We start from the raw sequence: 27501 nt of genomic DNA, 5'->3' as shown, positions 1-27501 counted from the left end.
GATGTCCTCCTAGCTGAATATATTATATATTAAAGATAATTTGAACAGTTAAAAAGATTTATATTATATTTAAAATCAACTGATAACAACAAACAGTGACAGCTACAGTTTTCTTTGCTGTGTGACATGGTTGGGTACATAATAAATATTAATTCACAACAAAAGTTATCTCATTGCCCTTTTCATATGACCAAAGTCTTTCATCACACCCCTAATCTCAGACCTTTTGTCCCCACCCCGCCCTTGACACAGCTCCAGAGCCAGAAACACCTGCAGGAAGCGAGTTAGTTAACATGCATTAATGGGATAAAGTTGCATACAGATTTAAGTTTTCACCTTGTTATAAGAAAAAATTGTAATCAAATAAAAACAGTAGTCGAAATACAATTTTTTTCCCTTTAAGTCCTTTAATGATGCATGTTGCACCCCCACTATTAAACTACTGTTAATGTACTCGAGACTTCCATCTGATACTCAGTGAGAGCGAGGATTGAACTCGTGGCTGCTCCGGTATTTAATCGGTGTAATTCCACTTTCTGCTAATAGGGGGCGATGTGGGACACCACCATGCCAGTACAGTAACATGGCGGTCTGATGTAAGAGGAGTGTGAGTTTCAGCAACCTGAATCAGTGGAGAGACCGCGGGTGGTGTTTATATTTTATCATTAGAAAAAGAATAACGGCTGGATGTAAATGTCGGGCCTGTTCACACGGTCCCGGTGATCATCCAGAGAGTCTTTCCCGGTAGCAGAGTTTGGGACTCGATCTCGAGTGACCAGACGGTAACGTCAAGCATCCCGGGTTCGGAACGAGGATATTCAGCCTTCGCCACGGAAGAGGAAGCCTGTGTTTCTCGCTGGGTGAGTTTTTAATGGTGCTAGCAGTATTCCCGTTAAAGTCTGTGAGCCACAAGCTGATTTTAAGAGTATTACAGTTGCTTAACGTTAGTATAAGAAGCCCTACACTCCACAGACACTTTGGCCATTTAGCGTTAGCTGTGTGGTGTTAGCTCGGAGGCTAGGAGGAGAAGACTGGGAAAACAAACGAGTAACAAAAGTATGTTACTTAAATAACTTGGTACTTGGTATGTGTTATATTTAAAAGACGTGCCGAATTGATGAGTGGTTCAAAACTATTATATCTGCTAAGTATCCGTATATTTATTACTCATGTACTTGTGCCAGAATGGAAGAGAGCATAAAACTGTCTCTTTCCTGAATGGGGTTTGGTTTGACAGACGAGATATCGAGGTGATATCGGTATTATGCTCGACTCTATGACTCCACGTTTCCAGAATAATTATTTAGCAACGTGTCAGGCTATGTAAAATACAGTGAAGACGTCTGTGATAACTTATTGTTTTTATTTACTGTCATTACAGGCTGCTGAATTGTGACTGAAAACTTCAAGTCAATCAGTCAAAACCAAAGTAGGAACCACAAGGTATTGTTGTAAAATATTACTGCACAGTGTACATGACTGTAAGCCTATATGTTGTTGTTGTTGTTTTTAGAAATTTATCTTGTTTGTACCATATTTTCAGAAGTAATGTTTTACAGATGTTGTGATGTGGTCCCTAAAAAAGGTTGATGGTTGCTGTGTCTTAATTTCTGTTTCTGAGCAGCAGAAAGGTCAGCGTGAGCAGGAACTTGCTCCACATATGAGGAGGCATCTGACAAGACAGCCACAGCACCAGAAACCCAGGGCATATGGATCCCAATGACTCTGGAGAAGGTTTCCAGTGCATTATGTTACTGTCTATTACTGAGGTGTCATTTGGGGAAAAATATTAGTGAGCACACATTACTAATTTGTACTCTCCAGTTAATGTCAAGATACTGTAGCTATAGGAAATTTAGTTACAGGTTCCTGACTACTCTGGTCAATTGTGGAGGAGCACGCTGAGTGGCAGGCTAGCAGCTGTGTGGTGGTGTGGAGGTGCCTACAAATTTAGAATGATTTCATTTAAATTTATATTGATAGGTTATCGATCTTATTATATTTGATCTTGTGCCATTGGCATTTAGTGATGGTACATCGGATGTTTTTTCAGCAATACTGGCCAGCTTTGGCGGTTAGGAGTTACTGTAGGTGGACAAAAACCACTGTGTATCCTAATGCGGTGCAAATTAAACAGCCTAAGTTATCAGGCCTTCGATAATATTGATCTTGGAGCTGCTTGGATTTAATGTAGTGTTGTATTGATTTTGCACAAAACAACATTGTGTTATCTTTGACATTCATTAAATGTAATTTAACAATATTGTTTAACATTATGAACTGTTTATTTGTGTGCTCAAAGTAAGTAAATCAAGAGTGTGAATTAATTTGTGCTCATTATCTTTCATTCCCCAATGACACCTGCCGTATGATATATTAGTTTATTTAAAAGTGTTGTTTCTTTTTATAAGAGTAACATTTGGTGAGATTTAACCACAGAATAGATGGAAAGGTAGCTCTTGTGGTGAAGCAATTCTCATTTCAGTAGGTTTTTGATTTTAATTTACTACTTTTATTTTATTATTTATAGTTTATACTATATAAATGGTACATCTGTGGAGTAATAACTTCAGTCTCCTCACAGGGCAAGAGGAGCAGCATTACGATTTAACACCCAGCTCCAGAGGACGACAGCGGAAGAAAAATCCAAAATATTTTGATTATGAAACAGATGTATTTGATGTGGAAAGTGTCCAGCAAAAAACACCTACAGAGAAGTCAAGAGGAGAGGGAGCGACTTCTAAACAGACTCCGGCAAAGAGTGGAAAAGCTAAGAATGCCACTCAACAGACTGCAGATGGGGAAAACGAAGCAACTGACAAAACACCTCAACAGTCAGATGGGAAAACCTCAGAGGACACACCTAAAAAGGTAATTAGAGCAAAGAAGACTCCAGCCAAAAAGACTCCAGCCAAAAAGACTCCAGCCAAAAGGACTCCGGCCAAAAAGACTCCGGCCAAAAAAACTCCCAACACTGATGGGGACCTCTCGACTGGGAAGGGTGAAGTTCTAGATACTGAACATCAAGAAAATAGGACACCAAAGCCAAAGAGAAAGTATGTGAAGAAGGAGCCTACAAAGGAACCGGAACCAGTTACAGAACCACCATGTAAGGAGGCTGAAGGGGAACTTCCGATTGAACCTGAGGGGGAGACCCAGCCAGGAGGCCGTCGTAGGAGAGGTGCTGCTAAAGCGTAAGTTACATGTATTGTATTCAGCAACAACTAATAAGATTAATAATAATAATAATAGCTGGATTTTCACCTCTATCGGTCATATGCTTTGTACATTGCACTGCAGTGAGAGAAAATTTACTCTCATGAGATGTTTGTTCTGTCTAGGGGTAAATAAAGTGTGCATACCTACCTATGAAATAAAAAATGTGTTTAAATGTAGAGGTATTGGATCAGAAGTATAATAATGTAGTTGTTTTAAGAACAATCTTCCAACTGCCAGCAGCTTCAGACTTTTCAGGACTGTTCTGCATGCACGCAAGGGCAATGTAGTCATTCTATATTAAAAATGTTGTAAAAATTTCTCTAGGGCATTGAAATACCTCCATAATTTGGCAAAAGAAGTGCTCGGTCATTCCAATGATGAGTCAGGCCCACAGCCAGAGGCCAACAGCGATATTACAGAGGGGAAAAGTCTCAAAGGAAAGAAAGGTACAGTGCAAATCTTTCACCACTCACAACCATGTAACACAGTGATGGAAGTAACCAACAACAATGACAACACCTGACTGATGCTAAGAGCTGCCTCTTGCTCTCAAATTACCAATAACCGCTCAGCACAAACTAAAATAAGCCTGTTCATCTTGATGCCCTAATGCTTTGGCTGCCTAGTGTCTAGTTTTATGATATGTGTCACAAATCACAAAGAATTGCTGGGTAGATGTGTGAGAGTGACATCCTGATTGTGTGGATGTTGTTGTTTTCATTCCATTTCCAAAGCCTAAAACAAATGTACTCAAATGTAAACAGTGGGAAATTGTGCAGAACCACACAGTCAGCTGAACAGTAGTATCACAAAGGACACCTTTGTTCAGATGTATTAACTAGCATTGTGTAACTTTTACTGTAGTTTATATCCTGCCTGCGGCTACTAATTTTAAACTGCCGTGACTATATTGTTGGCTGTAAGTTGCCCTACAGTAACTGGAGATGTTAGTAGGTGGCTTTTTAATTTCGGAGCAAGCCAAGCTAGTTTGTCCCTTCTTCCAGTCTTTTTGCTAAGCTAAGCTAAACACCTCCTGGCTGTAGCTCAATACTTAGCTTGCAGAACGGAGACTGATGACTAACTCTTGGAAAGAGAGAAAATGGGTGCATTTCCAGAAACGCAGAACAATTCATTGTGCCTTTAGTCATTGATTCATTAAAAAGCAACAATCCTGCGTTGTCTGCTTTTGAAGAAAACATGTACTACGTGACAGGCCCCATCGGATACATAATACATTCAATATCTATTTAATCTTATCCAGTCAGGAGAGTGTATGTTCCCACTGAGGCAATAATGTAGGGTTTTTTTCCAGCTTATCCCAGTATTTCCTTTTCTCTTTCAAATTGTGATTCCTGAGTGAAGCGGTGTCAGTGTACCCATGACAGTGTGGCTATAGACAAGATAAGAGGCTAATGTACACATGAATTTCTAGCTGCATTTCCCGTCATGGTGAATGTGGATCAGGGATCAGGGGCAGGCAAGAGGCGAGGAGATCACATACAGCAGGATAGTAAGCTTTTATGTTTAGCGTCCCAGTGTGGCTTTCTACTTGCTTGGGCCATTGGTAACTCATTACCATTGACCTATGCCATAATACCTGTTCTTATTGCCAGACATTTATTTATTTTTATATATATATATATATATATATAAAACAAAGTAACTTTCCATTGATTGTCTACGTAAGGCCAATTGTGAACATTATTACAAATCAATGAGCAGAATGCATGTGATGAATTGCTTTGTTTTTCTATGTATTTTTTTCACTGAATTAGCCAATAACTGATATTGCATCTGCTTTTTTTCAAATCTTGAAATAGTTTGGCAATTTTATTTGAAGATTAATGACGATAGCATGATATATATCAAAATCACATGCCATATAGAAATACCAGACCCCCTTTAGCAATGAAGATCCCTACGTACTCTGACATTAATTGTTCTTTACATTCCTGCAGGGCGGAAAGGCCGCAAGAGAAAACTGGCCGACTGTGACAGTGGTGCAGAAGATGAGGACTTTGTTCCAGATGTTGAAGATGAGGATTTTGAGGAAGTGGAAGACGAAGAAGAAGGAGAGGACTCAGACACAGACTTTAGGACAGTTGGAAGAAGTCCAGCAACTTTTCACTGCAACAAGGCCTTTGTTAGTAGTTTTTTTATCTCTGTTGTATCTCTTTACCTGACATTGAAAAAAAAATGTATTCCCATATTAGGTGAATCTTATGCTTTTGGTTTCCCCAAGTTATGAGAGATGGAGGCTCTGTGACCAGTATTATATTTAGATCTCTGTAGAACTTTGCCACGTTGTTTCACCTTTGGTGCATGTCATTCCCCTCTCTCGCCTTTCCTGTCTCTGTCTACTGTACTGTCACAAATCAAAGCAAAATGCCAAATAATAAATGCACAAAATAGTGATAGTTAAACTCAACCAATCTCCTTTTCTCCTACAGACGGGCCCAGGCGCCAGAATCCCCAACGGTCTCACCACTAACTACATGAGAACTGTTTGGGAGTTCACTGAGACGACTAAGAAATTGTAAGTTGTTTCACTCTTGCAGTTTGGTTGTGGTTGTTTCGTCCCACCTTGTTCTACCAATGTAAGAGCAGAACGTAAATCTGCTTTATTTTTTAGAAACATGTGCACGCCAATATTTAAGCATTTGTCACTAGGCAACCTCAAAGTCATACAGTCAGTGATAGTGAGTGGCATTGCACAGATGTTATAAAAAAACTCCACCTGACAGAAATCTGTTTAAAGTTATGTCTTTTTTTTCTAACTGCATACATAATGTCTAACTCAGCTATGAGATGATCTCACACATTTAAGGAAACTGATGTGCAAAACAACACCAGAAATAAAGAGAAACAAGTACTGTGTGTGCGTGTGTGTGTGTGTGTGTGTTTTCCAGCCGGGAGGAGCACTACAGCAGCTGGGTGTTCCCAGAGTGGGTCCCCTCCACCAGTGACTGGCACCTTGTACCACAAAGGTAGTTAACCTTTTAACCTTTGTTTATTATTACTGAGATAATTCGGTTTTCTACAAAAAAGGGGACTTGTATAAAGTGATCAAAATAAAGTCAAAGTTTCACCACATTTTAATGCATTATTTATAATTGTGGAACACATGAGCTTCTGGTTTTGTATTATGGCCTCCAACCTATTTGTCATAACAAACTTGAATAGATAGGGTTAGTTTTTGTGCTGTTTGTATACTGATACATGATCATTTCATCAGTCACTGAAATGTCAGATTTTTAGCAATGTAACTTGATTGGACTATTAGAAGCACAGTTGTATTATTTATGCCGCGTTCCAGACTGCTCGGAACTGGGAAATGTCCGAGTTGCAATATCTGACTTTCAGCCTCAAAGCGTTCCAGGTGCATGGTGGTGCCTGACGCCGAAAGTGAACGAAATACATGGCTGACCATGACAAAGTCTTTGTCAAGTGTATGTATTATGGCCATTTTAATGAAAACAATGGACTGAAGTTGTAATCCTCAAAAGACGGTAAATGTTGTAGATTATACTTCCTAATGTTTTCAAATGTTTTGGCGTTTTCCTGAACAACTTTTGGGTAGAGAAGATGACTTTCAGAGATTCTTTACTGTAATCAGCTACCTAATAACATTGGCAAAACATTTCTACATCTATTTACATGCAGAACAGGTTTTACTATATGAAAGCATGAGTTATTTTAATTTGAATACATGGAAATATACTTTATGTTGCCTTTTAGTTTATGTTGTATGTGTGCTTCCATGGGAGCTGACATTGGGGTAGATATTTTTTCACAAGTAGGAAATCCGATGTCAAGTGGCGTTCCAGGATAGTTTTTCTAGAGAGAAGTTAGAGGTCGGAAATTTCCGAGTTCCCAGTTACTGGAACGCAGCATAACATATCTGATGGACTCGTTAATGCACCTAGTAGACATTATGCTCTGGTCACAGAGCCTCCATCTCTCAGATATTGCATGTGTTGAGTGTGTTGGGAATTCTGATCTAGCATTGAACTTCTGTTATGCAAGTTAGTTATCAGAGGTGTGTGTGTCTTATGTGTTATTCAGTGATTTGGAGAAATACCTGCCTCAGGAGCTTCAGTCGGCTGCTTTCAAAGTGTCCAGAGAAGGCCACCGTAAGGAGGAGACACCTCTTCAAAGACTCAAAAGGTTCGACTCAGCGTCATACAATCATTACATTATCCACAGGATACAAAGCAAAATGTAATTCAGCATTTAAAATTAGATCCTTTCATCGCTTTACTAGACAAATGTGTGACTCTGGCTGAAGATGCTTCAGGAAGATTTAGTTTTGAACACTTAATGACTCCTCAGTATCATATATTTAAGTAATATGTCATCATTTATTACTTTTCCAAGAAGGTCTGGAATTCAAACCTTGGTCGTCCCAGTCCTTTCTGTTTGGAGTTTATATGTTCTCCCTGTGTCCACATGGGTTCTCTCCGGTGCTCCGCCTTCCTCCCACAGTCCAAAGATTATTTGGTGACTCTAAATTGCCCTTAGGTGTGGATGTATGTGTGTGAATGGTTGTTTGTCTCTATGCGTCAGCCCTGTGATGAACTGGCATCCTGTCCATGGTGTACCCTGCCTCTTGCTCAATGTCAGCTGCTCCAGCCCCCCCACAACCCTGCATGGATAAGCGGTTATAGATAATGGATGGATGGATTACTTTTCCTTTTCCTGTCTAAAATATCAACATTGTAGTCTGTCTTTTCAGACGTTCTGTTACGCCAGCCAGTGTCAAATAGCATTGATTAAAAATATAACTCGGATCACTATTTTCTTTTTTTTGTTGCTAATCTGAAATAAAGTAAATATATATTTTGGTGTTAGTTAAGTAACTAATTTGTACCTGTTATTAGAGCCTTTCTGTTTATGTAACTGACCAGGTTCGCAGCAGTGCCTGCCCACCCGGATTGCTGGGACATGTTCCTGTATGCAGGTGGACCGGTCTGGGCCCTGGAGTGGTGTCCTACACCTGATGGTGCTCCAGCATCCCAGTACATAGCTCTGGCCTGTCACCGAGGGATGGACGACTGGCACTATGTCAACAAGATGTACACCGGACCTGGACTCGTTCAGCTGTGGGACGTGGGCAAGCTGGATTACAACAGCAGGTACAGCTGAAGTGGGCAGTAATGTAATATAAGTAATGGTTTTTTTGATTTAAGATCTATTTTGCTGCAGTCAACTGATGTGATTGTGCTGAATGGGCTGCATCATTTCCGGAGTTTATTATGAGGTTTCCAGATCTTTTTTTTCTTAATTTGGAAATCAAAACCTCAATCAACCCACCATTTTTGTATTTTCTCACCATTATTATTTACAAGAAATGGTTATTTCTATTGTTTATGCTACATCTACATGCTGTCTCTTTAAACTCTCTCTGTCTGTCTGCAGACCAGACTCACAGCCAGCCTTGGCCTATGGCTTGGCCCAGAACAAAGGCTTCATCTGGAATCTAAAGTGGTGTCCTGCAGGAGGCTGGGAGCCTCCCAGTTGTGACAGAAAGGTAAGGTGTTATTAAAAAGGGTCTCCACCAACATGAGTTGTTGGCATATTTGGTCTGGAGTTTTATATAGCTAATACTTACAATATTAAATCTACCTTCAAAGGCACCTTTTCTGCCCAGACTGGGTCTTCTGGCAGTTGCCACCTCCTCCAGTGTGGTCACCATTTACAGTCTGCCCCACCCTGATGCTCTAAACTCCAACAAGAAGCTTGCTAACTCTGGTAAGACTGTGAATATTAAACACAGAACTGTCTACAATTTTCCCTTCAGATCTGTTGTTAGTATTTTTGTAAATGTTCCAATACAATTGTTGTAACAGTGATTTACTTCAGTGGTATTATTGTTTCACATAACTGTAAAAATGATACACAAAGTTCCTGGCCAATGCACGACCTGGACTTTACCAGATTCAGACAAACAAAATGAAGTGTGTCCTGTGTTCAGCAGAGGGCAGTCTTGCCTTTCTAAAGCCTGAGGTCAGTATGTTGGATACCTGATTCATGTGAGGACCCAGGACTGCAGTAAAGCAGCACTGTGAAAATAAGCTAGTCTATAGATTTGTTCACACCCAACTGCTAATTTTGACATTATCTTTTTTGCAGTACTTCCTTACTCCATTTCTTGACACACCACAACAAAGACAAAGTACATAAAAAAAGAAGAAATCCACTCCTCATGTATCCACTCACAGACTCACATCCTTCTATCCTTCCTTAGAGTGTCACGCACAGCTCCCATCCATATTCTGACCACTAAAAGGCGAGAATAGAGGTTTGCGTATAGGTGCTTTTAGCAGGCGCCATAGTGACTTTGAAGCACCATGCACCTCCAGCGAGTGCTTTGGTGAAATGTGGATCCATTTGTTGACTCAGACATTTGGAGTTACCATGATACTGTTATCAAACACATTTGATGTCCAGTGACTCGTACCCTCCAAAATTCCCTGTGAGAGGTGGAAAACACAGGTAACAACCGTCAAAGCCAGCAGGAACTAATAACTTTTAAGATGCCTAAGGCTGTAAAATACAATATCAGTAATACTTGAAAATGTTTGTTTATAGACAAATTTGGAGGCTATGCGGTGGAATTTTAGAGGTAGGAATTAAGAGATTATCACAACCACATTGTATATTGTATATTTGTGGAAAGGCTGCAGCAACAGCAAATCCTCACAACAAAGAGGATGGAATAAATTAATATTTGGCATTAAAGAGAGACAAAATGACAAAATATTTATTAATTATCAAAATAGCTGCTAATTCATTATCTTTTAATCAACTAATCGCTAGTTTTCTTTTAGCTCTAGTCTCATTAGAATGATTTCAGGTTGCAGGATATACATACTTTACCCGATTAAGTCAACATTAGGTGTGCAATATGTCAAACAGAAACATATCCATCATATGAGACATGGAAATCGTTAAGTGGTCTGGATCTCATGTAGGCTGTCAGTCTCCCAGTGTGTTTGTATATTTTGTGCTTAGGGGTCTATCAAACTGTTTAATGCAGCTTTACCAGTGGCAGCAGTTATCAGCTCACCCGAAAGATTTAAACAAACACACACACACACACACACACACACACACACACACACACACACACAGAATGCTCTCCAGGAGTGCAACATAGACGCTGGAGCCTGCAGTCTAGTCTATTCAGATCATCACATCAGCTGCCTCTGGGGCTCTGCTGATAGAAGACTGTATGAATGAGATTAATGGCCACATCCATCATACACAGAAACCCGGTTATGTCTGTACATGTGTGTCTTTATCTGCCTGTGTCTGCCCAGGGTTACAGGCTTATCTGATTAAACATCTTAGCAAGATCGTAGCATTTCAGTACAACACACACCTCAAAAATAAACGCTTACACACTTTGCAATATACACAACCTTCTCACACTCCATTGCACCTTGTGTTATTGAGCATATCTTCTCTGTAGCACAGTGTAACATCAGCATTGGCTGATATTTGTGCTTGTAAGTGAGAATGCTGATACTCAGCATTTAGTGTGGTTGTGTAGTACCTTTTAAAATGTTTGTTAAGAAAAACTACTAATAACTAGGGCGTCAGGCTAAAGTTTATTCCTCTCACAGTCTTAAACTACCACTACACTAAATGCCATCAAATGCATTTATTCTATATCAACTTGTCCAAATTTGTGTTTATTTTATTTAGTGGTTACATTAGCTTCAATATTCTCCTATAATTATATGTGTCATACTAGCAAGAGTTGGAATAGCAACACACCATTATAGAGGAGCTCATGCACAGTCATGTATGTGTTAATATTTAAATAAAATACAGTATATCAGGTGACAAAAAACTCCACTGGCTACTACACACTTTCACTTGGCTTGGTATTACAATTTCTGGCACAGTTTGGACATAAAATGCCATATAAACCTGACATATCCATTCTTTTTTTCTTTCCCCATTGCTTTATGGCCCCTGGTTTCCATTTTATTTTGTAGTCATGGGTCATTGAGTCCAGTTTCAAAAGAGCTACTGCATCAGCCCCCTGCTTCCAAACATAGGTTATAGTTATTGAATCGAAAGGTTGCAGAGCATTCACATTTGGAGATACCTCCTAAACACAGATGATTGCAAAGAGAGACTTGGGCTTATACATGGACTAAGACTGGGCTTTAACAGGGTCACAGTCAGCATTATCAAAATACAGAGGTCTTGAGTCTAACTCTGACCAATGCACCAAAAGAAAAGGCTAGATTGCAGACGTAAAAGGACTCTCTTAATGGTTTACTTGTGGCACCAAGGACAACAGGACATTTTCTCTTCTCTAGCGAAATATCTCTACATCTAGATGATGACAGGATGTGGGCATTTCTGTATGCTTTCAACAAATAACTTGCAAAAAGACTCTGCTGCCGCATGACCTGGAGTATAAGAATACCTTACATCAGCTGAACTGTTCTCCAAGTGTAGGTGGAACAATGTACTTTGCACTGACCATAAAGAGGCGGGGGAGGGATAGAAATGGCAGAGGTACAAGAGAAAAATGACCGATGAATTGTTTCAAAGCTTCTCATTTCTTTTAGCCTGACATGATCAATAATCGATAGTAGATTAGCTATCTTACGTGACCATGAGTGGAAATAATTCCCATGAGATTCAGTATCAAGGGTTAAAGGTGAAATTGGCTTGGAAAGAGTTAAACAGGGTGTGTCTGTGTGTGTCTCTCCCGGTCTGTCTGCACCAGCCCAGCGCTGTTTGCGACAGATAATTATAAATGGCTTTTGGCCGTCCAGTCACCAGAATGAATAAGTGAGTGAGAAGAGGAGGCTGTTAAAGCTGCAGAATTGGAGGGCGGGGGGGGGGGGGGTTGCAGGTGTAGAGGCGGAGCATGGAGGGGGGAAAAAAGGACAAAAGGGAGAATGTGGAATGGCGTAGTGAACGCACCTAATTTACAGCGCCGTTGTCCATCAGACAAAGATCTATAATTGAAATGACAAAGAAGATGCATCACCGAACCAGTTGTTAGTGTTGGAAGCTCTGAATTTTAGGTCTAGTAGCTGACACCTCTTGTATTCCTGCTCTGTCAGTCATCAAGGAAGTACTTTTGATTTAGCAGGGAACCACTCTGTTATCAATCTTCAGTTTAGGGTAAATCATTTTAATACTAAGATTATTTCCAGATTAGGGTTTAAAATGTAATGGCTCATTGGTAAAGTTTGTTCATGGTAAAAAAAATATATATCTTCAGAGGAGTGTTATATTAGCTGTATTAATGTTAATTTATTGCCACTAACACAAAAACCCTGTGTATGATGTAGGCTAATTTCCATCATCAGTTATACCAGACTGTTGGTAATGAGCAAATACTCATTAATACAGTTCATACAGGGCTCAGCTCTGCAGCTATAGTAATGTACACATATTTGCTAAACCACTGAATTATATTAGTGGTTTAAATCTATAGACTTCTACATTTTTAGTTCAGGAAAATATGGTTGCAGGATGTTAAACATGGAGAATAATAGAAAACCAGGTTTTCAAAACAGTTTAATTTGGCAGAATGTATATATCTTGTCATTTTATGTAAAGAAATTTGTGTATGTGAAGGCAAGAGGTTGTGTTTACTCGTATCAAAGCCAAGAACTCAGCTTTGGGTTGTAAAGCCATGTTGGATAATTTGAGTTGACTTATTCTTATTGAGGAAAAGCTTGGGTTCTCCCAGTGCGTGAAAATTGGTCTGGACTTGATTTAGGACATAAGAGGCTTATATAAAACTATAAATGTGTGTTTTTCTGAAGCCGAGGTAAGTTGATGGAAAGCCTGGAAGTGTGAGGAGGACACAGTATTGATCTGAACTCAAAAAAATCTAAACTGGAGGAGGAGAGAAAACTAATGATGGGGAACACTCAGTTCTTTTTTCGTTATTGGATTTTACATCTATAAAACTCAACAGTGATTGTCAAGGCAGACACGGCAGAATTACTTCTAAAGTGGTGCTTAACATCCATTCATTTTGAACCACAAAAGGGGAGGGGCTCTAGAGAAAGCAGTTGGTCCAATGGTCTGTCTGTCCGACACTTTGGTCTTTGTCATTGTCATCTCAACAACTATTGGATTTATTGCTGTAAAACTTGGTATAGGCATTAATGTTCTCCATAAGATGAATTGTACCTTTGCCTAAGTCTGAGTCTAGCGTCTTCAACAGGTCAAAGTTTCCACACTTTAGCTTGAAAGGTTTATGAATTAATCATTGAATGACCTTCAACCTCAGCTTGAGCTTGGTGCTAACATGAATCACATGACATCAGAATGGTAACTTGCTATAAATTAGCATGTTACCATTGTTAAAGAGTAACTACACCCAGATTAATAATCCTACATCATAGCTGGTGTGTCACAAGTGGTAAAGTGTAGAGCCAAGTCTGTGATCCTCACTGCGTAAGGCACAGATATACACAGGCACAGGCAAGTATGTGAACAATGCTGTTTGCGTCGCCGACGCCTGTCTATGCCTACGCGTTGTTAAAAAGCAAGTATATCGAGGGCTTAATGCGCTACCCTTGAGTTTACATTACATAACACAGATTTTTAGGTTGTTGCACCAATGAGAGATAAAACAAAAGTTATTCAAATGACTCAGCTACACAAGTGTCTTTTTGTTCTCTGAAAATGCTCGTTGTTATGCTCATTAAATAGATTCCAATTTAAAATTGTGATTACCAATAGTGAAATATTTACCAAGGTTGAGTTATGTTTTTTTTTTCTGCAGGAAAAGCCAGCGAACAGTTGCCAATATTCCAGGTATGCTCATTTTAATCTCATGCTGTCAAAATCCTCTCTGTTTACCCCGCAAAATTCTGCCCACCTACACATTATGTTATGAAATACCTAATGTACAGTATATGACAGTGGGCAACAGGAAAATATAATGTCCAGCCCTGCTGTTTACCTTGTTGTTTCAGTGACATTTCTTTGTTCCTTCTTTTTGCAGGCAGAAGGAGTGTTAACACTGAAGCTGGGCTCCTTCAAAGCCCCTCGCCATGAAAGGAGTGGACAAGTTCTGTCTATGGACTGGCTGCCTAAAAAACCACACAATATAATGGCTGTTGGATTCTATGACGGTCTGAATTGATTTGTTGGAGATGTTCTTGATTAATTGGTTCTGAATGTCCTCAGGTTCCTCTGTGCATTTTAACTGTTGTCACTGATGAACACACTTTCTTAAAAATAGCACTTGCCTACTTCTTTTTTGATCCGTGTCTTCATGAACTAGTTGCTTTAAATTATTTTCCAGATGTTTCATCTTTATTTGAGTGTGTACAGTGTAGCAAGTTAAAGGAGTCCTGTGTCATATAGTCCTGTGTGTTACATTCTTGTTCTATGTCTCGTTCTTCAGGTGTAGTAGGTCTGTGGGATCTGTCCACAAAGTCTGCGCTGTTGCGAGTGCGACAGTCAGACGGGTCATTCAACCTGATGCCCTATCGATGCTTCCTGGCTCACGACCACGCTGTCCGGGCCTTGGCCTTCTGTCCTGCCTCCAGGTAAACTCTTTCACCCTGATCGCACCTGTATGCTAATGCTGCATTCACATTATGTCACATTTGTCAATGTGTGATGAAAGACAACTTTTCAGATTTTCAACTTGATCTCTATGCGTTTATCATAATTTAAGATTCCTAAACAGACTGGTATGTTTTCTTTTACTCCATGTTACATACATACATACTACATACTAGCTTTAATCATCAGATAAACTATTGTGACTTCAGAGAATAATTTATCTTGAAACTACTCAGCTTGTCACTGAATCATTTGTCATTTGGATTGATGGATAGTGCATACTTACTGAGAGTAATGACAAGTGCACATGTTGACAATGTCACTCTACTGCAAGTACACAGGGATAATGTTGTGAAGTGGATCAAGAGCATCCATGGTTTGCAAAAATGTCTAGCATTGCACCAGCCTCAAATGGATTTGAATTCACAAACACATCCTAGTGGTTTTGGTATTTACACATGTATAACCTCTAATTAGAAAAACAGTTTCATAGCAAAACAATGAAAACCCCCGTGCAGAGTTTTTATGTTTTTATGGGAAAAATCGTGGAAAACCTTGGGAAGGATCACAGAAGAGAGAATGGAGTGTAAGGATGTTCTGTTGGTTGTTTATCTTTTTCAGTTTTTTCTCCCTCTACTTTAGTTTGGCAGTTTTATTCACTACCAATTAAAGTGGGTTAAAGCCAGCTCTGGCACACTATACATCTTGGAAGCAGAAATTTGTGCTGAAGTTAAGCAGAAAAACCCTTGCTCCAGTGTGTTCAGGCACTTAGTCAAAATGTAGACTACAGGGCCGTCAATTTCTTTTTGGTGTGATAAATTTTTTTTACGTATTTATTTTCTTTAATATTTAAAGAATAAATAGCTAAAAATAATGGCCAACCCCATATCTGGTTGCTGTTCGGAAAGACTTGCAAAGACACCTTTGAAAATGTGGTCTTAGTCCATGACTGAACCACAGACCTTGCCTTTTACTTTTTAGAGAAAGGCATTCAAGGTAGGGATGTCCCAGCCTGAGTTCCTTAATAGTGATATGAATATATATTAATACTCCAGTCCAATCAAAAATGTATATTAATCTAAATGTCTGTCTCGTTGAAATAATTGGTATTTTCTTCTAAGTCTGACACACCTTATTTTTAAGTAGCTGCTTGTTCCAGATACATTGGTTCCTTGCCCTGGTTCAAAATTATACAGTCGATCATCTTAAATTAATGATATGATATTGAAGAAAGTTCACCTGGAAGAATGCGACTCCCAAAATTGACGTGAAGCCATCAGCTAGACAGAGGACGTGTCAATCTGTTGCCTGTGTTGTCTAAAAATGAGAAGCTGCTTCTTGAATGTTTTGTACACTTTGTATCCTAGTAAGGAACAGGGAGGAGAGAAAACCGATTTGTTACCATCGCAGCTTAGCGAATTTTGCCAGCCCAGGTATAAGAGCAGAGTCAACCACTCGTATACTAGTAGCTGAAGTGGACACAGTAGAGTACACTAAAGAAAGATGTGGATTTTGATCAGCTTTAAGGCCAATACCGATGCTTGTAAAATATGCCTAGATCGACCCTCTTTTGGATCAGCTCTGGACATCTCTAACTCAGGCGGGATACTGGCTTTGGCACCAAACTACTATTTATAAGAATTTTTTGCCTTTTGTCCAGTGCACTTGTTTAGTTGGTTAGTAGTTGGTGTGGTTTGCATTGTTGTGTCCTAAAATCTGAGCTAGTAGAAGTATGTATAGATTGAACAGAATGGACCCATGTGGAACTCCACATACATTATTTCCATTTTGTGGACGTAATTTTGACGGGCACAATTGCCCTGAAGGAAAACGTTGCATCCCCTGCAGCAGGTTTGAAGCTGCTGGCTGAAGCCATGTACTGCATGGATTCAAAAACCCAGGTTTAAAAATGCCAAAATGACCCTTTAAAGTGTCTCCATGCAGTTATTTGGTGACCCATAAATTACATTGTCCTTAATAGCCAAATACCAAACCAAACTACAGGGGGAAATACTTTACTTTAATTCAGATAAACTGCTTGTAACTTTCTCTAACTTTTGTACATCCCAAACTCTAATGCATACTATGAGTAAGCCCAGAGGTGAACACTGACTGGTCTATATGTGAATAAAGGTCATAGAGACAGTTTCATGCCTCTTAAATTTTTCTCTGCTCCACTACGCAGCTGATGCATGTGCAGATGAGGCGAAAGATGGAGAGGTCCTTTACATCACTAATGTCTTCTACAAGGAGCCATTGATACGCTGTGCAAGTCAGCACAAGGGCTTAAGCAATATCCTCGGCCAAAATTGGCTTCTTATTATAAATCATATTGGCCAGTCAGTGTCACCCCCCCCCCCCCCCCCCCCCCCCCCCCCAACTGCTCTAGTAGTGGTAGTCATCATTTCTAAGGTGCTGATAACCCAACTAAAAAAATGATAAATATGGCTTTTGGTGACACATGATGTAAATGTTTTCACAAAGGCTTTTCTGCCTTGACATGAATACAGTTTTTTGAGAAATGGCTGAGATTACATTTCTAGGAGAAATGCTGAAAAGCGGTTTTGGAGAACGTATTTATATGCGTATTGACCATTGTGTCAAAATCTGTGATATCAGCATTTAGACTCTGCCGATGCTCCCCAGCATTGACTTTAGTCTTGAGTATAAATTCAACAGGGTTTGAACCAGAATTGAGCCGCAGTTTTCAAGCCCTGTACGTTGTAGCAATTTCGCCATCGAGTACAGACTAACAGCTAATGCTAACAGATTTAAATCAGGAAAATTATACCATTAGGTAACAATAGCTTAGCACCCAAGACTAAGAGTTGCCGGTAAACTTATTTTACCTTGCTATAGTTATACTACCTAGTTATAGTTTTTCTACATACATAGTGTGAGTGTATTGACTTAAATTACAATTCTGATTAAAATATACATGAGTGGCAGTCCTGGTAAAAAGGGAAGATTTCTCTGTTTCTTATTCAGATTATTTCGTAAATTTCTATTGAAAAAATCAAATATCTAATATCAGTCCTTGTATTATTTTGATATAATTTTGTATCACTCACCGTGTGTACAGCTTTTACACTATTGTTTATTGTCCCTCTTGGATGGAGCAGTGACCTCCTAAAGAAGAACTAATGGATTCATTTCACCCCCGCTTATACAATCTTGACTCAAACACTTGCAGATATAATGTAGCTTTGTATTCACATTACATGCCTGAAGCTTATACACTGTATAGTCATTTCTCAAGGTAATTAAGGTTTCCATTAACATCACTGCAGCATCGTTCATCAAATTTGTATCAGATCTCACCAGAGATGAACAGCCATGTTATTTTCTCCCTTATTTATCATTTACTGTGTTTGTGCTTTACACATTTGAGTTGCTTTTCTGTAAAGACAGACGTAAAAGGGATGAACTTAAAGTTGAACGTGAATAACGAGATTAATCCTCCAAAGAGAGTCACTTATCTTGTCTGGATCACTGATTTTTAATTACACGGCCATGTTGAAAGAGATAAAACTACCTGTCTCTCTGTTCCACCTCTGCCTTTCTTTTATTTTTTCTTACCTGAACAGTTTGTCGTCTTTACTCTCTACTCTCCACATCCAACACCACTCTTTTGTTGTACTGACCAATGAAATCTATTGGCAATTGAATGCACGTAGCCTCCCTCCGTCCTTCCTTTATAGTTTGTTTATTTGTTTTGTTTATTCTTCGTCTCAATTTTAGGGTGCCGTTGCTATGAGTCCTGCCCAGGCTTGATCTTATGGATGAATTGCAGATGTATGTGCATGTTTGGATGTAGAGGGAAAAGGATAAACGGCCATTAGTAACGAATCACAGTAACAGAAAATGAGAATAATATGAATAAAGCAAAGCAAAAATGGAAGAAAACAACCTTGACCACTACAAAAAACAAGAGAAACAAAAATGACTATTGACAATGACAATTAAAAACAATTTCCAGTTGTGACCACCATTCAGTTATTAGTTTGCTTCCTATCATCAACATGTCTTTGATCAAAAATGGACACAAGCCACTTTTATTCGGTCGAGTTGTCAAAGCTGCTTCTCTTTTCTCTCAGATACCTGTTGGCGACAGCAGGAGATGACCGCTATGTGAAGACTTGGGACCTGAGGAGGCTTTATGATCCCATCAATGTTCTGAAACGCTGTCTGACCACTGATGTCCACTGGCCATTGAATGCACCTGGCATCCTGTTGGCCCAGGAGAACGCATTTGCGGCGTAAGACAGCTTCTCTGTTTTTCCCTTTCATAATGACCATAAATGTCCATGGAGGAACAGCTATCACGGGACATCTGTAATGTGAATTTGCAGATTACATAGGAGGAGGTACCTTCGCAACTTGTCTGCAAGATTAGAGAGATAAGAGATGTGTGAAGGTTTTATTATGCAAAAAAGAATTTTGTTAAACTTTATCGAAGTAGAGGAGGCTGAGATATCCAGACTTTATGATTCCACTTCTTTAGTTTCTTCTGTAAGACGGCAGCATGATTCAAACTCCACATCCCCACTTTGTAACACAGGCTTTCTGTGATTCTTCAGACCAAGATGAGATAACCTCATGTGACATCCTCTGCAGTTTCTCAGACTTGATAAATCACATCCAGAAAACATTAAACAGCTGTTTTCACATTAGCACTCCCTGTGGCTACTAAATTGATGTTGACATTCTCCTTAAAGTGCACTAAAGACACGTGAGGGTCATTCTGAGATTTTCACATGTTTCATTATTTCTTTTGTCATTCCTGTCATTTTTAATAATGGTCTGTTTTTATTTTGTATTCAGGAATGGTTCACATGGAGTCCATTACTTTGACCATTTCATGCGCTCCAACTTCCCAGTTCCTAGGACAGGCACAGTGTGGGTAAGTGGGACTGCTCTGTAATCTTCCATCCTTCAGTCACTGGTATCCCCTAAATAAGCCACGGGGCACAAGATTAGCTTTGTTCTTTAGGGAGTCCTTGAATTGTGGACATCATGTTAGCAAGGATGACGAAACATTCAGGGTGGTGGAGGCCTGATCTAAACCCAAGTGGTGCTTTGTTTTTGGACTTGTGGATTTGTGTGCCAGTCATGGAGTGTTCATAATACTTTTCACCATAAAGTACTTTGTAAATATAACTGGTACCTACAATTTCCTTTTTTAAAAAGGCAAACAATTCTCAAACAGCTGGGTATTGTAGTTTTTAGCATACATTACTCAAAAAGGAGTAGATGGTGAATTTGTTGTCAGTCGCGGATTAATAAACATTGGGAGCTTTAGTAAGCGTTTACGGGCAGCAGGATGGTGTATGTGGGATTGACTCCAAATAAACTACAGTGTGTGCTTTCATGGTAATGTAGGAACATGTCGCTCAGTGAAACAGTGTGGCCCAGTGACAGGAATGGAGCCCTATGGCACAAAGGAAAAAGATCAGTTTTGGATACACACAGAAAACTTGTTAATAGAATTCATTATAGGTTTTGGTGTTTTCATGGTATTTGTTGACAATAAGAAAAAATCACCAATCTTATCGTTGAGCCCTTGAAAATTTTCTTTAGCTGAACCTTTTTTGTTGTTAGTTGTGTAGTGACAAAACAACACCTGCTTGAAGTGATAAATTCTTGGCATTTTGATGACACATACTCGGCCGCCGCCAAGCAAAAGTACTTCTTAAACGACGCATCGATGAAATAATCTATAGAAGCTTCGAGGAATAAAATCATCATTAGATCCAGCCCTAAATATTACAAATGTTCAATATATCGTCGAAAGAAATAATGATTTGACATTTATCGTGATAATTATCCATATCGAATGGTATAAAATGTTGTGATTAACATTTTTGGCCATATCGCCCATCCTATCAAAATGTGAATAATTACATTGTAAAATAAAATATATAATAAAATATCAGGATGCCCAAACAAGACATTAATTTGAGAGGGAAAATAGTTAATATCTTAATGCTCCTAATGTCTTTTTCTGTTTCATTGCAGTCCATGTCTTATACTGATTGGTTGAACAGTGTGGTGACGTCAGACAGCCTCGGTGATGTGATCCTTGCCATCTTACCTCACATAAGTTCCACTCCCCAACACGTCAAACGCACGATAGAAAGACGCTTTGTAAGTTTATTATTCTTTTTGTTTATTTAATTCTCTTTTATACAATGCTTTTTCCTTCCATCTAGATAAATCACATTTAGTCACCTTTTAAGATAATAATTTCATGTTATATTAAATACATTTTACAAGTTAAACAGTGGATTGAATAAAGTATTTTCAAGGAAGTTGTAATAATAGAAGCAAATATTTTTTTTACCCGGTTTCTAAAAGGATCTAAACACAGTAAAATAGTCACTTACATAAATTTGTTTCCTTGACTCTGTCTTCAGCCCATCTACTTAACATCCCTGGTGCCTCATGATGCAGCTAAAGAAAAAAATCAAGAGATGGGAGGAGTGGAGGAGGAGGGAGACGCTGTTGAAGAGCAAGGAGGAGACTCAGAAGGACCGGACGCTGGATCTGAAGGAGGAAATGAGAACGATAAAGAAAACAGAGGAGATGGAGGAAGACATGGAAAGGATAAATGTCCCCCTCTGCGGTTCCAGAAGTACAAAGACGCTGCAAAGAAATACTACCTCCACCATACAGACGGCAATATGGTGGGTAGAGAAACCAGGTCACAAAGTGATTCACACAAGCAGACCAATGAAAATGTTATTATTCAAGAAATTATTGGATTGATGGTTGCTAAATGGGGAAAAAAGCATTGTGAAAGCAAGGTTTTTGTTATCGATACAAAAACATGGGTATCCTCAGCTCTATTATTAAAATATTTTAAACATTACCTGGCCCTATGTTTAGGAAAGTGTTCCATTAGTATCTGTTTTATTGACCACTACTACTATTTTTAGAAAAAGCTGCTAACAATTGACATTTTGTACCATTTATTCTAGATATTTATATTTTTTATCCGGGTGAAAAAGAGGATCTGTTGACAGAAATGCAATAGAATATACATAACTATGTTTCAGTGGTGTATAAAGACCTTAAATAATGAGCCGATATGTTTTTATTACCTTAGAATTAGACATTTCTATCTACATACACCGCGGGTCCTCTTACATGGACGTCACCATGTTGCCCTCCCATGTTTCTATAGTAGCCCAAAACAGACAATGTGTTCTACGAGAGTGTTTTGTACGAAGAAGAAGAAGAAGAAGAAACTTTAGTAGTCAACAGGTTTATTAGAAGTAAGAAAAGAAAAGAAATTTGGACAAATGAAGGCGTATTACACGTGTTATTTAGCATGAGAGCCAAAATTATCAGCAGTCGCGGTTGCAAGTTGGGAAGATGCAAGTTTAATGGATTAAAAAATTAACTGTAACTACGGACTATAATAGCTTTCCAAAGTGTCTCTTCTCACCATAATTTGTTTTCCTTCATGGATTATCCATGTTAACCTCTCAACGGTGCGCCTATAATAGCTTGGCTGAAACTTAAGTCCCGTCTGGCATCGATTCCTTGCTACTTTTCTTTATAATGTGGATTCCTTTCTGTTATTTTAGTAGTTTATATGGAGTAATGTATGAGTTCACGTTTACAAATGGACACGATCAGTTCACCAAAAACATGAGCATGTTCAATGATCGGTGCTGTTTGAGCACATTTATATTTGGACACACTACATGCCTCCACTATCAGAGCGTTAGATTTTATTTGCAGAAGACTGCAGTACGTTTTTCCGTCCACGTAGTTGTTGTATGTGGATGTGTAAACAGCCTCAAAATGCAAAGTTATTCACCTGTGGTGAAAAAAAATCCACCTATGGTGCCAAATATGGCATTGCCTTGTTCTTTCAAAGAGATCTATTGCCAGTCTCTTTTTTTTTTGTTATAATAATTTTGCTGTAGAATGCAGGTAAAAAAGAAAACAACACATAAGGCTAATAACAGAGACAATCAAACTAATCAATAGTGCAATAGGGTCAATGGGTCGTGTTAGTATAATTTGTACAGTTAAAGAGCCACATCTGTAGCTAGGACAGGCAATTTGTTTCAGAAGTACTTTTGATATATTTGTTGAAACATTCATAAAATAAACAAAAACGAGAATGAATGAATGATGCCAAAACCCCACCATGCAAGCTCACATAAAACAATAAAAGTAATAACAATAGTATAATTATTGTTTTAATAACACTGTTAAATTACTAACCTAAGCAAATCAATATATAAATAATTTGATAATGTATTCCATCTGTAGTAGACCAGAAGATTTTAAATAGCTTTTACTACCGATGATTAATTCACCAGTTATTAGTGATTATTAAAAAATGTTGACATTGCATTTTTAAACTCACACATAATGCACATGTAATAACATAATAATAACTTCCTCCGACTTCCAGCTGACCTTTATAGCAAGCGAGAAGCAACCTCTGTGGAAACGCATGAAAGAAACAGAGTTGAAGGCAAAGATTAACATGGATGAGATGCCATTGGCTGCATTACACAAGGTATCTACACACACACACACACACACACACACACACACACACACACAGTGCAGGTAGAGTAAGATAAACACTAGAATCAAAACAGAGGTAAGAGATGGGAGAGGAGCCTCTTCCTCCTCCTCCTCCTTCCTCCTCCTTCTTTCTCCTCCTGATGGGCAGCTATAAAGACGAGCTGAATGTAATGATGTGTAAAATGAGAAAAATGTCACCCTCTGTGGAAGAAGGGAGGGGGAAATGGAAAGCAGCCACTTGAGGATTTGATGTGTTTAATTTTAAGAGAGGCAGAGTGGAGGGTGTCGCTGTGCCCTCTGGAATGAGATGATGGACTGGTACTTCATGGGATGATCTCAAAAAACAAAACGCCACAAGGTCTGACTGGCTTTCTGTCTGAAGGGGATAAATGGATTAGAAAGTGGAAGAGAGAAAATAAAATAAAAGGCACACCAGGAGGATTTATAGTGATGAAGAGAGGGATAGATGAGTGTCAGTAAAGAAAAGGAGGCAGCAGTGATATTGATTCGCTGAGAGCTACAGCTCAGTAATTCACAGAGGAGGGAAGAGGGGACATAAACTACTTAAATGGAATTATTATTAGTTTATAAAAACAATAACTCTAGTGGATGTAAAATTAGTCATCAAGATAAATACTGAAATAAGTCTAGAAAGGTTGACATGATGAAGTCCCTCAGGGATCAATACTTGATCCACGTATCATCACGCTGATGACACAGTTGTCCTTGAGACTAAAGATTAGTATTGTGTGCCATGAATTCCAGGTATTTAGTGTTTACTTTAGAATTAAAATGTTGGTTTGGTTTCCGTTGAAACTGCACTTACTATTGTGGCCAAGAGAGCTTAAGTGGTTAGCTGGCACGTTGACCTCGAAAGAACTATGCAGTTAGCAACAATTGCTAATCCAGGGGGCTGTGTTTTTCATTCAAGACAGGAGTTTATATAAAATCTACTTTTGTTCAGAAAGCTTTAGGATGCTCACTCCTGTCCAGAAACTTACATGTATACTAGATTTCATATCACTAAGGTGGCGAGTGCATAGTTAGTCTGACTCATAGTGAAATAGCCACAATTATTATTATAACAACCAGTTTGAAAAATATTGGAAGATCCTTTTAAGTCACTGGGTGAATCAGAGACATAAATAACTGGATTTCCCCGCAACATCCTGCAGCTTGACAATGACAAAACAAAAATTTGTGAGCTGGTGTGTAGCAAGTAATTTGTTGTGTTGTGCTTAAGCTTCTCATGTAACAACTCCTCACTGTGTTTTGTTTCTCCACTGACTGTGTTCAAACTGTGAAAACCTTGACTGATTGAAGAGGTCTGCAGCTACACGTACTGGCTGTAAAGATTTTATTTTGCGTTCTGGAAATGGGAATGACCCCCAGTGAATGACCAGTTGCAGATATTATGAGAAACCTCAAATAATCTTCCTCCTCTCCTCAGGTGTGTTTCAATCCGAACATGTGCTGCCATACGTGGGTGGCGTCGGCGGGCCAGACGGGGCTGGTCAGACTGAACTGTGTGAGGGGTTTGATCACCTCCGAGGCCAAGCAGATGATAAGCGAGAACCAGGCCCAGTTCAACGCACTGTACTCTCAGAAAGACTCACAGAAGGAGGCCGTCCAAACTGTAACAGACGAGCTATAGCAGCATCAGTTGAACTTCACCACAGGTGGATGACACTGTGCAAAAAACACACACCTGCAAAAAAGTATTTTTTAGAATGATGAAGACGATATTAATATTTAATTTGCACATAACTGTATACATTTGCTGGGTTTAATCCTGTTTCAATAATCCAAAGACCAGCAAATAAATGATCAACCAATTCAACTTTATATTTAAGTAGGAAAAACTAAATGATTTGCAGGTTTTGTGGCATTTCTTCAACATCAAACTGCTTTACTTCCCACGAAATGTCTCATTGACATAATTTCTCCATCTTTTTCCACTGTTCACCAAACTTTGAAAAGTGTCAATGGTCACAGTTTATATGCCTCCAAGAAGTTTAAGCAGCTGGCGATTAAGTGTCTTGCTTTGCAGTTTCCACCTAATAGTTATTGATTTCAAGTAGGGGTTTCGGTTGCTTCAGTATCTATCTTGGCAAACAAATTGCAAATATGGCAGTGAATCCATTGTTGACAGTAGTCCAAGGTATTAGAAAAGGAGATTATCAGCTACATTCGCTGTTAGAAAATCAGCCACACTCAGGAAAAAAAATTGAAATTGATAACAAGTTTAAAAAAAAGTTTTTGCTGACTTAGTTAATTAGTAAAGAGTGATGTGGCTTTATGGTTCACTGTTGGGCGTGGTTACAGGTGCAACAGACTTGGGAATCAGAATAGTGTTAGTTATTCTAAAAAAAATGAACACATTCAAAATAACAAAACATACATCCTGTTCTGTCAATTTAATGTAAACATCACTCATTAAATGTCTCTAGTTGGTGCGTAAAGTCAAACAAAAGTGTTTCTGGTTACAAAATGGAAGCTGTGAGAAATTGGACTAAAGGATTTCTTTCTTGTACATTATTTTGGCAAACCTTTTGTAATCAGCAACACATTCCACTGCAGTTTATGTGAATGTCTGTCTTCAGATGTGTTGGCATTGCTAACCAGAGGGTGCAGCACCAAGAAAAGCAGCATCGCTCTCTAACTCGTTTGGCTGATCAGAGGATCGGAAACATTGGGGGTCACATTTGCAGCACACCGTGTGCTAGTGTTGGTTTCTTGACAACATGCTATTTAATTTATTTTACAGTACCTTACAGATACGCCCCCAAAATCTCCTCCCACCTCACTGTTGATATTCTCAAACTGTGAAATGTGCTGAGTTTCAAAACCTCAACAGCAAGCTGGGGGGAAATTGGGAGCATATCTTTAAGTTCATTTTTGCTGCTGTATTTTTGTAATCAAACATTTTTTTTCTCTTTTACGATGTCAAGAACATCTCAGGCTTTAACTGGGAGGAAATACTTGAAATTTTTTTATTGTATGTAATGCTGGATGTAATGTTTGTATATGACACATTCTAGGTATTTTTTAAATGTTAATTTCTTCACCTGTTAACTTAAACCTGCTGTTGTTATTCTGATGATTCAAACATTTTGATTCCTTTTTTTATAACAGTTGCGGTGATATTACCTCCAGTTATTTTTCAGTGTCTACAAAACAAATTGGATAATGTTATTATTTACAGGCGCCGCTGTCTTTTTTTTAGAGGCTATCTAACACATGTTTTCCTCCTAAGTTAAATTAGGGGTTTGAAAATGTGCTCATCAGTTTTGTTTTATTCCAATTATTTACAACTCTTATCGACAGTTTAAAAATGATGTTTAGTACACCACGATAATATTGTCAGTCACATAAAACCAATAATCACAAAATTATCGTTAACTTGTAAATCATAAGTTATTGAACTTTATTTGAACTTGCTCTTCTATTCTGCTCTGTTGCTATTTTTGAAATGTTACATGTAATAAATGTTTCTGGGTAAATTAAATAAAGTTGACATTGAACATTCACTCTTGACCTTGGAAATAGTTGGCAAAACAACTTTATCGCGCCATAGATCCTTAAGTAGTTGTTCTGGAGCTTTTGATCGTATAACATGATCTTCATCAGCAGATGAAGTTTGACCACTTGTTGTAATATTAGATTTTAAAATGTTGTAATTGTCGATATAATAATATTAATAGTATAAAGAGTATCGACCTGACCCACTCTACAGCCCTGAGATGACTTCTGTTATGATTTGGTGTTATATTGAGATTGATTATATTTATTTATTTCAAACATGTTAAAAACAAATAACAAACAATTTAAAATAAGCATACATTCAAAATAACACAAAAACCAAAACAATAATATTTAGCAAATAAACTTTTATTAATTTATGATTGCCAATAAAAGAAAACTTCTATTTACATGTTTGAAAAGGGATAGGAAGAAGTAAAACTTATATACTCGTTCGATCCCTGACTCCCCCACTCTGCATGTTGAAGTATTCTTGGGCAAGATACTGAACCCCAAATTGTTCCCAATGGCTGTTCCGTTGGTGTGTGAATGTTCTTTCCGTTCAGTGAATGAATGGGTGAATGTGACGTAGTGTAAAAGCCTTTTGAGAGGTCGGAAGACTAGAAAGGCGCTATACAA

The 27501-nt window shown here is 38.6% G+C and overlaps 1 protein-coding gene across 2 annotated transcripts; it reads left to right on the top strand.

The window, feature by feature from the left end:
- Positions 1 to 562: 562 nt before the first annotated feature.
- On the top strand, positions 563 to 26870 carry gtf3c2 (general transcription factor IIIC, polypeptide 2, beta). 2 transcript variants are annotated; one of them, XM_038726932.1, is made up of 21 exons: positions 563 to 860; positions 1382 to 1443; positions 1628 to 1734; positions 2585 to 3194; positions 3544 to 3665; positions 5178 to 5362; positions 5670 to 5755; positions 6129 to 6206; positions 7285 to 7386; positions 8127 to 8354; positions 8638 to 8749; positions 8853 to 8970; positions 13997 to 14028; positions 14219 to 14348; positions 14624 to 14768; positions 18885 to 19046; positions 19612 to 19690; positions 20806 to 20934; positions 21204 to 21473; positions 23222 to 23329; positions 24791 to 26870. In XM_038726932.1, exons 3-21 carry the CDS (start codon positions 1710 to 1712, stop codon positions 24992 to 24994), a joined length of 2925 nt encoding a protein of 974 aa, XP_038582860.1. In that variant the 5' UTR covers positions 563 to 860; positions 1382 to 1443; positions 1628 to 1709; the 3' UTR covers positions 24995 to 26870. The 2 variants fall into 2 exon arrangements, with proteins under 2 accessions (XP_038582860.1, XP_038582859.1); XM_038726931.1 differs by having other exon boundaries at positions 1625 to 1734.
- Positions 26871 to 27501: the final 631 nt, after the last annotated feature.

Source organism: Micropterus salmoides, unplaced genomic scaffold (genome assembly GCF_014851395.1).
Source record: "Micropterus salmoides isolate LMB-PRFRI ecotype aquatic unplaced genomic scaffold, ASM1485139v1 Ms_hic_scaffold_18, whole genome shotgun sequence".
Lineage (NCBI taxonomy): Eukaryota > Metazoa > Chordata > Actinopteri > Centrarchiformes > Centrarchidae > Micropterus > Micropterus salmoides.
The sequence above is the reverse complement of the archived record's forward strand: the minus strand, read 5'-3'. Positions and strand labels throughout refer to the sequence as shown.